Source organism: Merops nubicus, unplaced genomic scaffold, assembly GCF_000691845.1.
Source record: "Merops nubicus isolate BGI_N331 unplaced genomic scaffold, ASM69184v1 scaffold19198, whole genome shotgun sequence".
In the NCBI taxonomy this organism is placed as follows: domain Eukaryota; kingdom Metazoa; phylum Chordata; class Aves; order Coraciiformes; family Meropidae; genus Merops; species Merops nubicus.
This window is the reverse complement of record NW_008624013.1, coordinates 56,946-69,472: the sequence shown is the minus strand read 5'-3', so window position 1 is coordinate 69,472 and position 12,527 is coordinate 56,946. Positions and strand designations below refer to the sequence as shown.

At 39.8% G+C, this 12,527-nt stretch overlaps 1 protein-coding gene across 2 annotated transcripts in view; it reads right to left on the bottom strand.

The window, feature by feature from the left end:
* The window catches only part of FAM193A (family with sequence similarity 193, member A), a 46,688-nt gene that overhangs the window by 8,107 nt on the left and 26,054 nt on the right, over positions 1–12,527 (bottom strand). For both annotated transcript variants that reach the window (XM_008945279.1, XM_008945281.1), the window contains 6 exons: positions 10,716–10,967; positions 8,085–8,283; positions 6,550–6,822; positions 5,914–6,196; positions 4,023–4,209; positions 637–867 (listed from right to left, as the gene is read on the bottom strand). In XM_008945279.1, the coding sequence (XP_008943527.1) occupies positions 637–867; positions 4,023–4,209; positions 5,914–6,196; positions 6,550–6,822; positions 8,085–8,283; positions 10,716–10,967 (1,425 nt within the window). The remainder of the gene's footprint in view (positions 1–636; positions 868–4,022; positions 4,210–5,913; positions 6,197–6,549; positions 6,823–8,084; positions 8,284–10,715; positions 10,968–12,527) is intronic.

The following is a 12,527-nucleotide window of genomic DNA, read 5'->3' as shown; positions in this document are numbered from 1 at the left end:
CTTTCCCAAGCCTCATTGATCCAGCCTGTCCAGATCCCTCTGCAGAGCCTCTCCACATTCAAGGAAATCAACACTCCTGCCCGACTTGGTGTTGTCTACAGACTTAGAGAGGGTGCCCTCTATCAGTGATTTGGACAAGGGGATCAGCTTATTAAAGAGAACAGGCATCAGTACTGAGCCCTGAGGAACACCACTTGTGACAAGCGACCAACTGGATTTCCTGTTTCCTGGCTTGCTACAGAAATGCTTTATGATAAGCATTATCCCAATGGAGAAACAGTAGTTTTCTAACTTCCCTCACTTTTAAATGTCAATTCTACAGAACAATCATTTTCTTGACATTTCTGACACTTAGAATTAGCTTTCTAAAGTGTGGAAAATTCCAGTATAAAGCTGACTTGCCAAAAAACCACACGAAAATGACATTGTGAGGAATCTTCCCACTCTACTGCATAACTCCTCAGGTAGCACTAGAACAGGTATGCCAGCTGTGTGTACACAAACAGGCAGTGTACCACAAAGTACAGAGGACACAAGGATACCTTTATTATAAAGTCAGTGTCCAGAGGTACACTTGCAGAGAGCGCACAGACTCAAACACAGGAGGTCTAGCATAAACATACTTTCATGTCTTACCTTTCTTTGCTTATGTCTGGCTCGCTTGGCTGCCCGAGAACTGCTTACTGGTTTGGTTTCAGAGCTGTTTATAAACTGTAGCAAGTCTTCCACCTTTCGATGGTCAACAACACTTTCCCTTTCAGAGATCTGATCTGGCTTCTTCGGCTGTTCCTCCTTCCTTTTTGTCAGGCGCAAACGAAGCTTTTCTCGCATCTCTGCGTAATTTCTACTGGTTGGTGCAGCCGGAGGCTGAAGGACACGAGACAAACACGTAGTGATTAAATGGAAAAATTTCACTGACCTAATACTTTTGAGGTTTTAACATTTTAGGGACCTTCAAACAACCTGGAAGGTCCCAATCTGAATATCAAGCTCCTTCCTGCCTGTGTGTGTACCTGAAGGCATATTTAACAGGCATCAGACCTGCCCGACTTTGTGAACTCTATTTTCCAACTGAAAGAACGTCTAATCTTGCAGAGGAACGCATAAATGAGAAAGCAAAGAAATACCTCTAAAAGCAAGAAAGGTTTTCACGTTCTCCTGGGACTGGCATAACACGTCTGAAAATTTGAAAGCAGCAGACGTTTGCTGCTGTCCCCTTTTCCTGTGAAGTCTGTTTCAGAGTTTGGGGTACCTGGGCCTCGGGGCTGTAAGGGTCAGGGTTTGATGACCCTGCACAGAAGTGTGCCAGCATATCCTCCAGCAGAGTCACATCAATAACTTGTTAACACTGCTGCATCATGTTTCATGTATTCTTATCTACGACTCCTGCCTCTCAACTCCTTATTCCTCCTCCCTTCCTCCTGCCTTACCCTCTCCCCTCATGCACCAGATCTAGTGTTCATGTGTTTGGAGCTACAGCAGTTCAGCTCACTAAACCAGTAATGCAAAGCCTATTAACTTAAAAATCCTGTATCCTTCTGCCACTTCAGCAAAACTAATAACTTACTGTGCAGTCAAATGACTATCAAAGACAGATCAATCATGGACATGGTGGGAACATGCAATGAGAAACAGGATCCTCTCCCTGTCCCTTTCAACCACAGGGCAGGTGCTCTTAATTCACTTCAAGCCCTAAGATGAAACTGCACCCATCAAATACATGGCAAATACACTGGGCTTTTACTTCTAAATGGAAAAAAATGCCACACTCAAATTCTGCTAGTTAAATAAGGCCAGCAGGAAAATGATATTTTAACTTAAGAAAAAAAAAAAAGTGGCAACTTAATAGGTTTTAGAACTTCATTTGTGTAAATGAAAAGATACGATTACAAGAATTCACTAGACATGTTACTAGTATAAAGTTAACTTCAGGATGCTTTAAACAGAGTGTTAAGTATTAAAATAAAGAACATGATGGAGAAGATTTTGTACAACCTGCATGCTTTAGAACTTCATAGTTTCTTCAAAACACCCTGTCCTGTCTTGCGGTAGAATAGAACTAATTCTGTTAAGTGATTTTACTTGTCAGCGAAAACTCTTCCAATTAACTGCACTTTCTGAAGGTTATGGCATATTTTCACAGACAGTGTGTACTCCTAGCAGTGATAACATTCCATGTTTAAAGTTACTCGCAAGGACAGTGTGCAGACCAAGGTCACTGCTAAATCCTGTGTACACTGAGGGGGGCAGAAGTAAAGGTCACACCTGCAGGGAGGAGGAGACAGGACAAGTGACCCCAAGTTGACCAAGGGGCTATTCTGTCCCATAGTCATCATATTCGGTACAAAGCTGAAGGATCGCAAGAGTCAAGCCTCTTTAGTTCCTCTCTCTTGCTTCTACTTCAATGGCTGACATCCAAGGAGGACTCCATCCATGCTGCCTTTGAGCCCTATGTTCCTGAACAGAGTTCCAGAATCCAGCTCCTGTACCCAGCTGCCCTCTGCTACTGACTCCAACCTAGGACTTTTACAGGGGGGCTGCTCCCCAGCATCAGGGGTGATGATGATGTATTGATATCGGGGGGGGGGAATTTGGTTTGATACTGGTTTTGTATATATTTGTATATATTCTGTTTTATTATTAATACTACTGTTACTATTAGTGGTAGTAATTTCATTAAAGCTGTTTTACTTTACTTTTCTAATCAATAAGTCTCTCTCCCTTATTCCCTTTCTCTTCCCTTTTGGGGGGACAGAGAAGGGTTAATGGAGAGAATCTGTTACAGGACTGGGGACAGCCCTGACACTAAACCGTGACACACCCTTTAAATACAAACACAAGTCAGTGCCTATCAAAATGCATTAAAGAGAATTGTTTGTAGCACTAAAAAAAGATGGAAAAAAGCATTAATTATAATTTAAACATACATTGCCTAATTTCTAGACAAGAATAGTTTTTTTTTTTTCCTGTTTCAAATCAAGCTAAAGCAAATATTTGGAAGATGCCTACTTTTGCAGATGGGAGAATGGTGCGTCAATTGCCATGCGCTTTTTTAAAATAACCTGTATTATGTGTACTTTTACCCAAACCATCACATCATCTATAATTACATTACTACAAATGACTCCATGAGTGTTGTAAAGTTATTTAAATGGGTCAATGCTCCTGTGTGGTGGGTTAACTCTGGCTAAGCAAGTGATGCCTACCAAGCCACTCTATCACCCTCCCTCTTTCTGTTCCCTCCTCCATAGAGCAAAAGGGGAAAGGAAGATAAGAGGAAGGCAAAACCCTTGTGCGTGAAAACCAAGGGCAGTTTAATTAGAAAGCAAATTGAAGCAAAGAGAAAAAAAACCAAAGATTTATTCTGTACTTCCCATCAGCAGGCGATGTCTGGCCCCTTCCTGGGAAGCAGGGCTCCAAAACACGTAGCAGTTGCTCCAGAGGACCAAGGAGTAGCGCCCCACCCCCTCCTTTGTACCAGCTTTATAGCTGAGCTGATGTCATATGGTCTGGAATATCCCTTTGGTCAGTTTGGGTCAGCTGTTCTGGTTATGTTCTCCCCAAGCTCCTGCACCCCTTATCCCACTGGGAGGAGATTAGAAAGAGCCTTGGTACTGTGCAAGCACTGCTCAGCGGTAGTCGCAACATGGGTGTTATCAGCACCCTCCTGACTCCCAACACAAAAGCACTGCACTAGGAGGGCTGGAATGGGAAAATCAGCTCAGCCAGACCTGACACATCCTGTTCCCAGTTTCAACCAAACATTGTATCTATTATCCAAGTCAGTTACTTCCTAAATCTTTTAGTCATTTTTATTGCTCTGGAATTGTTTTCAACTGGAAAGGTTTTTCCTATTCTCCACTTCCAAAAGCAAAATTAATTTCTAACCATACTACTTCCACCATTTCTAATGAGTGAGCTCCAATGCCACCCTCTCAGTGGCAATCTGATAAATGATATGCATTCAGTGATGAATAAGTTAAAAAGAGCAAATAAGAACAATTTGAAATCCAACAACTTACTCCTCCATGGCCGAAGAACTCACAGTAACAGCAGTCACAGTATTTTCCTTCCTTCTGATTTGTGGATGTTGAGGTACTGGAGCTGTGCTCTGAACAGCTGTCTTCATCTTGGCTCTCCTCTCCATCATACTGTTGATGATCATATGTGTTACTGTTCTCACAGCGATGGCCCTCACAATCAGGATCACTATGTTAAATTAAGAAAAACCTTATAAACACTGTAGATGAGAATAAATAAGGTATTTGAAAAAGCTATATACAGTTAAATGGACATCTACCAGGAACAATGACTATCAAAATTGGGATATCAGCCACCAGTGACGTATCAAACCCTAATACCTTCATCCAGTAATTTGTAAATGGAGATACTCAAAACCAGGCAGCAAGATGAGATGAGAAATGGGAAAGTTATTTATAGAAACTCACTTAGCAACTTCCTGAACAAGCAACCTAGAGAAAGAGTTTCGGAACTGTTCCTCCTGGTTTTAAACAGGTAAAGTAATTTCAGAAGTAGTGACTCTAGCTTTTTTAAATAGAATGATTTTCAAATGGCTGCCCTTCTCATCACTTGTGGTCTGAAGAGAGCTGTGTGGTTGCAAAGTACTCAACTTATCTCTGAAGTCCCCTGGTTTTAGATATATTTTCAAGCTCTTGACTTCAATACAAAATTCAAGATCAGCTAAAACCAAAATGGCCCTCTTACTTTGGTTTGCACCTTAATTTTTCAGGAGAAATACTAGCATGTCTCTTCAATAAGCAGGTACTAGCAGTTTATTCCCTCCAGAGCTCTGTGTAATGGTTTACCCAACATACCTACTGTCCAGTTTTTCTAAAATGAATGTGATCAATCAGAACTAAAAAGTATTTTTACAAAATCCACTCATCTAGCATTAGTATTTCTTTATTCTTAGGTCAGAAAGGCAAAACAGGCCATAATCTGTCCTATCTGCAAAGTACCTGTGAATCTTCTTTCTAACCTCAACCTCCCTCCCTGTAAGTGTTTCAAGAATTAGTGACCAGGACAGAACAAAAAATTGTTGAGAACAGAAATAGGGGCATTTTTAGAAGCACTTCAGGCATGCAGTTATCTAACTCTGCCTAAATCTCACATCATCTTCTGCAAACTACAGCAGTAGCCAGGAGACAACATACACAGCAACCTGGCCATAGCCCTACAGGTCACAGAGTACTTAGAGCAAGGACTCAACTGCGTTTCTGTTATGCCTGTACTCTTTGGAGTACATCAGAGACATCAAAGCGTCATCACCACTGTCAGCCTGCCACAACATGTAACACTATCATAAGACAGCTTCAACTCCTCCCAACCTCCAAGATCTTTATAAACCTTTGGAAATGAGGACATCTTTCCAGACTACAACCACTGTATAAATAGTGTGACTGATACCTAAGAAGCCTTAAGTGTAGTCAGCAAAATGTGTTACTATGTGGCAGGTTTCAAGACCATACATGAAGTTTGTATAGTTTGAACTACATCTGTCTACTGGATTCCTGAAGTTTTCACAGCTTTTCATACCTGCTTGCCATGTAATGCCAAAATGACAGACAACAGATACATCATACAACAGATTTGTGTCTCAGCAGCAGCAATCACTATTAATGATGCCAGAGTAAGAAGGTACCACTTAACTTATTCATCCAGGTGACATTTATATAAGCAAGCAAATGTTTGTTTTTAAGCCTCTAAAACTCAGTAACTAGATTCTGCAATGGAAATCATATTTGTAAAGTCTCACACCAACTTACATACTAAGTATCTGAACTTGCTAGCATGCAGACAGCTCTCTGACAGTACAAGCACTGGCAAAGGAGAAAAAGTATCTGTATTTTCATTGCCCTTTCATAGTAAAAAAGAAAACAACTACAAACTTACCTGCAGACGCTTGGTGGGGCACTTACAGAGCTGTCTGTGGTTGAAGTAGGAGGTGCAGCTGTAGTAGGACAAAGACCTGAATGAGGATCCACAAATCCAGGGGCTGTTGCAGCAGTTTTGGGAAAAGAAGGAGCAGCAAGATTTGGGAGATGTGGTGTAGAGGCTGGAGACAGTGCAGCAGGAGACAGTGAAGGAAGCGATGCTAAGCTTGTAGGGCTATTTCGTGGTGCAACTGGTGCAGAATGTCTATGGTCCTCTTTATTAATGTTGTGGAACACTTCACCTAAATCAAGGAAGAAAGAAACCAACTTACTATTAAAAACAATTAGTAAATCTCCATTAGCTACCCAAACAATTACACAAAATAATTGGATATTCTCAGCTTCTGTAAAAATTAGCAGTATCTCAACCTCTTTCTATTACCAGTTCCAAACCATAACATCAAGGTGTTTACACAGACTAGCCCAAGTAACACAATTAACAAAAATTGTAATAATTTAATAGTAGGAAATAATTTAATAATAATTAACAAAAATCATCAACATATGTAATATTACTAAAACAAACACATAAATCTGATTAGCTTCATGTCCTGCGTTCTGCTAACCTCTATGTGAATTACAAATCCTTCCTTACCTATTGATGAAGGTCTCTTGGATGATACTTTGAATTGGTTGCTGCTTGACTGCACTGTAGTTGCTGTGCAGGAGACAGAAGAAGTGGCAGAAGAGGTTGCCATGACAACTTTATTAGCTTCCATAAAGGCATCCTGGAAGTTGTACAGACATTTCTTCTTTGCAGCATTTTTTTTCTCTTTGCTGTCAGTAACTGCTGTTGCTTCATTGCTAGATGTAGTAGGAAGTGCTTCGGGTCTTATTTCTGAGAGTGCTGGTGCTAATATATCACTCCCTTCAATTGAAACACACATAGAAATTAAGAATTGTCTTTATGGTATTTAGAATTAAACATTCAATGACTTAGGTGCAAACAAGCAAGGATATATTGTTAGTGTTGGCTAGGTAGGATAACTGAAACAATCTTCCTTTCTTTCTCCCTCCCCCAAAATAACATGGCTGTAACAAAAAGTGCTAGGAAGTCTCAAGAGCAGAAACCTTCAAGTTGCAACTTCAAGAATGCTACTAAATGTGTGTTAACAAATAGCAAAGATGATAGTGATACCTTTACTCATTTATATTTTAAAAATTAATTTTTTTTTTTTACATCATTCTACATGCTGAGTACATCAACTTCGATATCTGAAAGTCCAGGTTAGCCATGCAACAATTATAAGCCAGAACAACATCTCCTTCTATCAATATAATGTCATAACTCTTATCTTCACTTCTTGGAAATTCGGTCTAACTACAGTAACACCTACACAAGCTTGCCACTAACCATCTGTTTGAACAGCTACCCAAAACTACGTTTGTAAAGGGATAAGGTATCCTACTGAGGAAGTTTTCTGGAGATTTTTAATGCCTTTCCTTTATAGTTAATCACTGTAGTAATTTGACACAAGCTAGCAGGAGAACAGTCTGAAAAAAAAGCCAACACAAAACCAAGCTTCCATTGTCATACAAGTCAACTAAAATAATGTACTTTAATATTTGCTATGATATGAATAGAAAGCTCTGTCTCTTATATTATTTCTCTTCTATTGTTTTTCACTTTACCATTAGGATTTCAAAAGGCTTCCCTGGTTGATTACATTATTTTTTTTTGCTTGATTTATGATTGTCTTCTTGAATGACAATGCAGTTCACTCTGGCATTATAAGAAGTAGGATGTAATACCATTTTATCAGTGCTCTTATGACACTGTAGAAAAAGAGCAGGCCCTTGAGGCAGAAGACCTGAAGTCATTTAAGTTTCCTCTTAATTCCCATCTCTTTGCAACCCTAAAGTTCTGAAGACAAGAATACCTCTACAATGACTGTACACGAAAAACAGCATGCTATTCTTTTGCCTTGAGCATCTTCTCCCCAACACATAAGAATTTATTTTTCAGTTTTCAGCCCCTTTGGATTAGAAATGGCAGCAAGTTTCTGCCATAATCCTGTCTTTTAAAGCTATGATGTTGATATCTACCATTCCTTGAAAAAACAGTGCCACACACCATTTCAAAGCATAAGGCTTTTCACTAGTCAGTGTGAGGTAGTAACAAACCCTCACCGGGAATTGTATCAGGCAAAAATGTAGCAGGATTCCAGTTCTTGTCATTCATCATCTCTGAACCCCAAAGACTTATAAATTTAGAGCTATTCCAATCTGGAGTGCTTCCAAAACAGCTTGGATAAATATGATCTTGGAGAGATGCATTGAATACTTGATGCTTGTTTGTGTGATTCTGAACTGGAGCTGGCGGTAATGCCTACAAAGAGAAAGAGTATTTTCCTCATTAATATTCTGTTTGCTTACACAGTCACTCCAACAGCAATATTCAAATCATGGTGTTTCAACTATGAAAGGCAATATAGAAAGCATGATGAACAATCTCCCAGAATGATAAAAAGACCAGTTTGTCGATTTTTAATGCATATAATATGCTGCACAGAATGTATATATATGTATATGCTTTATAATCATAAACATTGCTTTTAGATTCAAATGAATACAAAAAAAAGTGTTCTCCAAAAATGCTTGGCTTAATATATTGTCAGGCCCTCATTTTTAATTAAAAACAGTAGTTGCACAAACACAAAACTTCAGAATTATTACCTTTCAAAGCCCAAGCTGTCAAAACCAATCCTCTGTGACATGATAATCATTAGCACATAAGACAATTGTGATAAAGAGATTACAAACACTTCAGGATTGAAAATAAATGCGGTAGAAAAAGTAATGAAACACTTAGCTGAAAACATAACTTCAAAGCTGATTATATTTTTCTGCTCTGTTCATCTCGCAGTATTAACAGGCTCCTGACTTAAAACTTAACATGGAAGAAATACACTTTTGTTTTAAGAAGCAACTAGGAAAACAGGGAACATGCTTTTTCTTGTTTTACGGAGACAAACTGTTCTGCCTCACCCCATTTCTTCTGGCTAAAATTGCTTATCCACTTTCTAAAATGTAACTTTCTCTCAGAAACCTAGTGCAATGCAAGCATTATACTCAATTACTGTCACCTTTAAAGCCAAGAAAAAGTGAGTTTGTCCTGGTTTTGCACTAGATTTGATGCAATGAAAAGCTATGCAGAAGTAGGTATAAAAAAAAAAAAATATCACCTAAGTCCAACAACATTTCAGACACGAAAGTCTGAACTCTCACAGCCAAGCAAACCACTTAATATACCCAGTCTCCTTTTCTACACAGAGGGATTTTCATCATCTGAGTAATGGTGAAGGTGGGAGGGGCCGGAATGCCCTGCATTAAAGAAAACTCACACCTATGGGTGCAAAGAAACACCTCACAGGGCAAAACAGCCTATCCCCGATGAACCAGGCCTGATCCTACAGGGCTTATGAGCACATCCGCTATCAGCTCTGCTGAATTCAGCTGGCTCTTCAAAGGCAAAAGCTCCCCAGAGCTTCAGCTTCTACATACTTCTTTCCAGCTCCAGCACAACATAAATACATAAATAACCAGCTGTATTTATGTATTTAGGTTCAGGTGCTGTGCCAGAGCTAATAGGTCTGGCCTGCACTACCAAGCCACTCAGTGCTAGCAGCCTGCTACTCTGCATGAGGCTTCTGGTGCAGCCTTGACAGGGTGCTGCAGAAGTTCTGCTACACAAAGGGCTTCTGAAAGGAAAGACAGCAAAGATCAGGGAAGGGAGTAGACTGCTATAAGGGATGCAAGAGGAGCTATGGAAGGATGGCAGAAGGAGGGTAAAACAATCAGTGGTTTCAGAAGAATAGCATTGGGCTTTTAAGAAATGGCAGACTGGCACACTGCGGTCATGGAACTGGTGTGCCATAAGAGACACAGAAGGGACACTGATGGCACAAGAAAAGCACAAAGTGGATGTTAAGAAGCACACTAAGAGTAAGTAAGAGTCATCACAGTGAACTAATCTACTCTCCATCCAACCACAGGATCAGTGGGCAGGACAAAAAGGGAGATGACAGGAATGTATACCTAATAACAAAGGCTTTGCCCCTTTCAGCAGCACCTACAGTTCAACTGATTTAAGTAGTATGTGAAACACCACCACATTAATAGTAAGTCTTCCTTTTGACTCATACTTCTGAAAAGCTGTCATCTTGTCCCCATCCTTCTTCCACACCTTTCTCTTGTTTGTTACTTACAAGTTTTGGGTCAAAAGAATTTTGAGATCAAAAAGGAAGGTCTTTAAAAGCACAAAAACCCCTTACAGGTAGACTTGTATGTCTTGCTTTTCTCAAAAAAAACCCAACCACTAATATTTTGAACTAGAAACCTCAGAAAAACATTCCCAAAATGGAATATTACATTTTGACCTTTGATACATATGAAATGAAGATTTAATTAGTGCTACTACACAGAACGTTAGGGGTTGGAAGGGACCTCTGAAGATCATCAGGTCCAACCCCCAATTACAATGACTCAAGTCCCATCACTGTTTCCACCATTCAAGACTCATTTGACTCCATGTGCTTTCTAATCACAGTAAGAAGTGAACAGCCTTCCTGACAAAAGCTACTCTTAGCCCTATGGGATGAACATTTGTCCTGTTCCCTACCCTTCACTATTCCCTCCAAAGAGTCTACTAAAACCAGACCACAATTTAAAGCAGCTTTGATGGTTCCACTGATACTCAGTCATGCTGGTTTACCCAGGCATACAGTATTTTTCCTGGGACGAGGATGTGTCAAGGCTTACCTTATTGTGTGTAAAGGGAGAAGCTGTATACAAAGTGGGGTGGATAAGAGGACGAGGAAGATGAGGAATTGTATGCAATGGTATATGTCCATGGATATGAGGATAAAGATGAAGTGCAGGATGTGCAGGTTTTTCAGGATTCATAAACTGGTGGCCAGCAGGCAGGCGTCCAGTTGCAAGTGCAGAGGCTGTTAGACCTGAGGCTTCTTGTTTGCAAACATGACATTCACATGCATTTGGACCTGGGTCAGCCTGTAAGAAAAAAAAACAAACCCAAAAGCATTTACTTGTGAAAGTGGTTGAACACTGGAACATGTTACCCACAGTAGTTCTGGAGCCTCCATCTTTGGTAATATTCAAAACCTAACCAGACACAGTGCTGACCCACCTCCTGTAGATGACCCTGCTTTGAGCAGAACTTGACTAGATTATCTGCAGATGTCCCTTCCAAACTCAACTATTCTGTAAGTGTGTGAAGCAGACATTTCTCATGAAAAATTTCCTAACTTCATCAACCATGAGAAATCCATGCCTTATTGGCACTTTTTACTGAACTCAGGGTATCATTTGCTTCTGTTGTCTCAAAAAGATTCAAGACTTTGGAAGAAGAGTAGCCCAGGAAAGAGCAGCTGCATTTCCCTCTCTCAGTTCAGTACTTTTTCCTGCCACTGTCATTTGACATTTCACTGGAAGTTAACTTTAGCAGAAGCAATACCAGGAACACTTCCCAATTACTTTTTTTCCCAGCAATACGGCAATACACATTTTCCCAAAAAGTGACAGCAGCTAACCTAGTTTTCTAGAAAAAAACTGACACATGGTATTCTTCTTAAACATTCCGTCCTCTCAGAAACAAAGAGCTCTTTGTTATCAGTTAAGCATTACTTCTGACAAAAGTATACTTTAACAACCTAAGACTTCATAAGCCAAATACAACGATTGAATTAATTAGGTGTATAGATAAGAAAAAAGTTCTCATTAAAAAATCAGTATTACCAAGAAATCAATGACTCTACCACCAAATGAAAATGGTAAAAAAAAATAACAAACAATAAGTTAAGATGCAAAATCCAGTTCTGGGAAACACTTGGATTCAGAACATGAAAAGGAATCCAAAGAGAAATAAAGACACCAAGTAAATGAGCAACCCCAACAAATAAGGCCAAAAAACCCCTCACATGCACATAACGTGTATGACTGAAATCTATCACTTGATAGACAGTGTTACAAGGCAGATACCCAGCTCTGAATAGAAAGTCAGGCTAAAAGGAAATTAAGAGTTCCTTCAGAATAATTCTGAGAACTTTTTTTTCACAAAGAAAATAAAAGAAAGTTTATATCTTTTTTTTTTTTTAGTCTGCTTCCCCTCTAAGGCAAGTAGATTTACATAATCTCATTTTATTTTCCACAACAAATGCCTACTCTGTTCACCAATTTCAAACTATTTTGACAGAGGTCTCAGCCCATAGGAGTATTAGGCCAGTGGCTAGCTACACACACAAGCCATGTCAGCATACTCGCTCAAAGAAAAGTAGCTTACTACTCTTAAGACACAAGAAAATAATTCCAGTGGAAGGCCTTACAAAATCCTAAACACAGGGGAATATCTAATGGGAGTTCCCACCTGACTGTCACCTAAGCTCTGAAAGGTGCTCCCTTGGATGTGGTTTCTTTTGTAGAATCACCACTAAAAGCACCTGGTAGGTTCCCTCTCAAAGCAGCAAGCTGTGTTGTAACTGCAGGGTCACTCAGATTAGAGGCCACACAGCTGAGCCCATGGGATGCTTTGGTTTAACAGCTAAGCACCAAAGC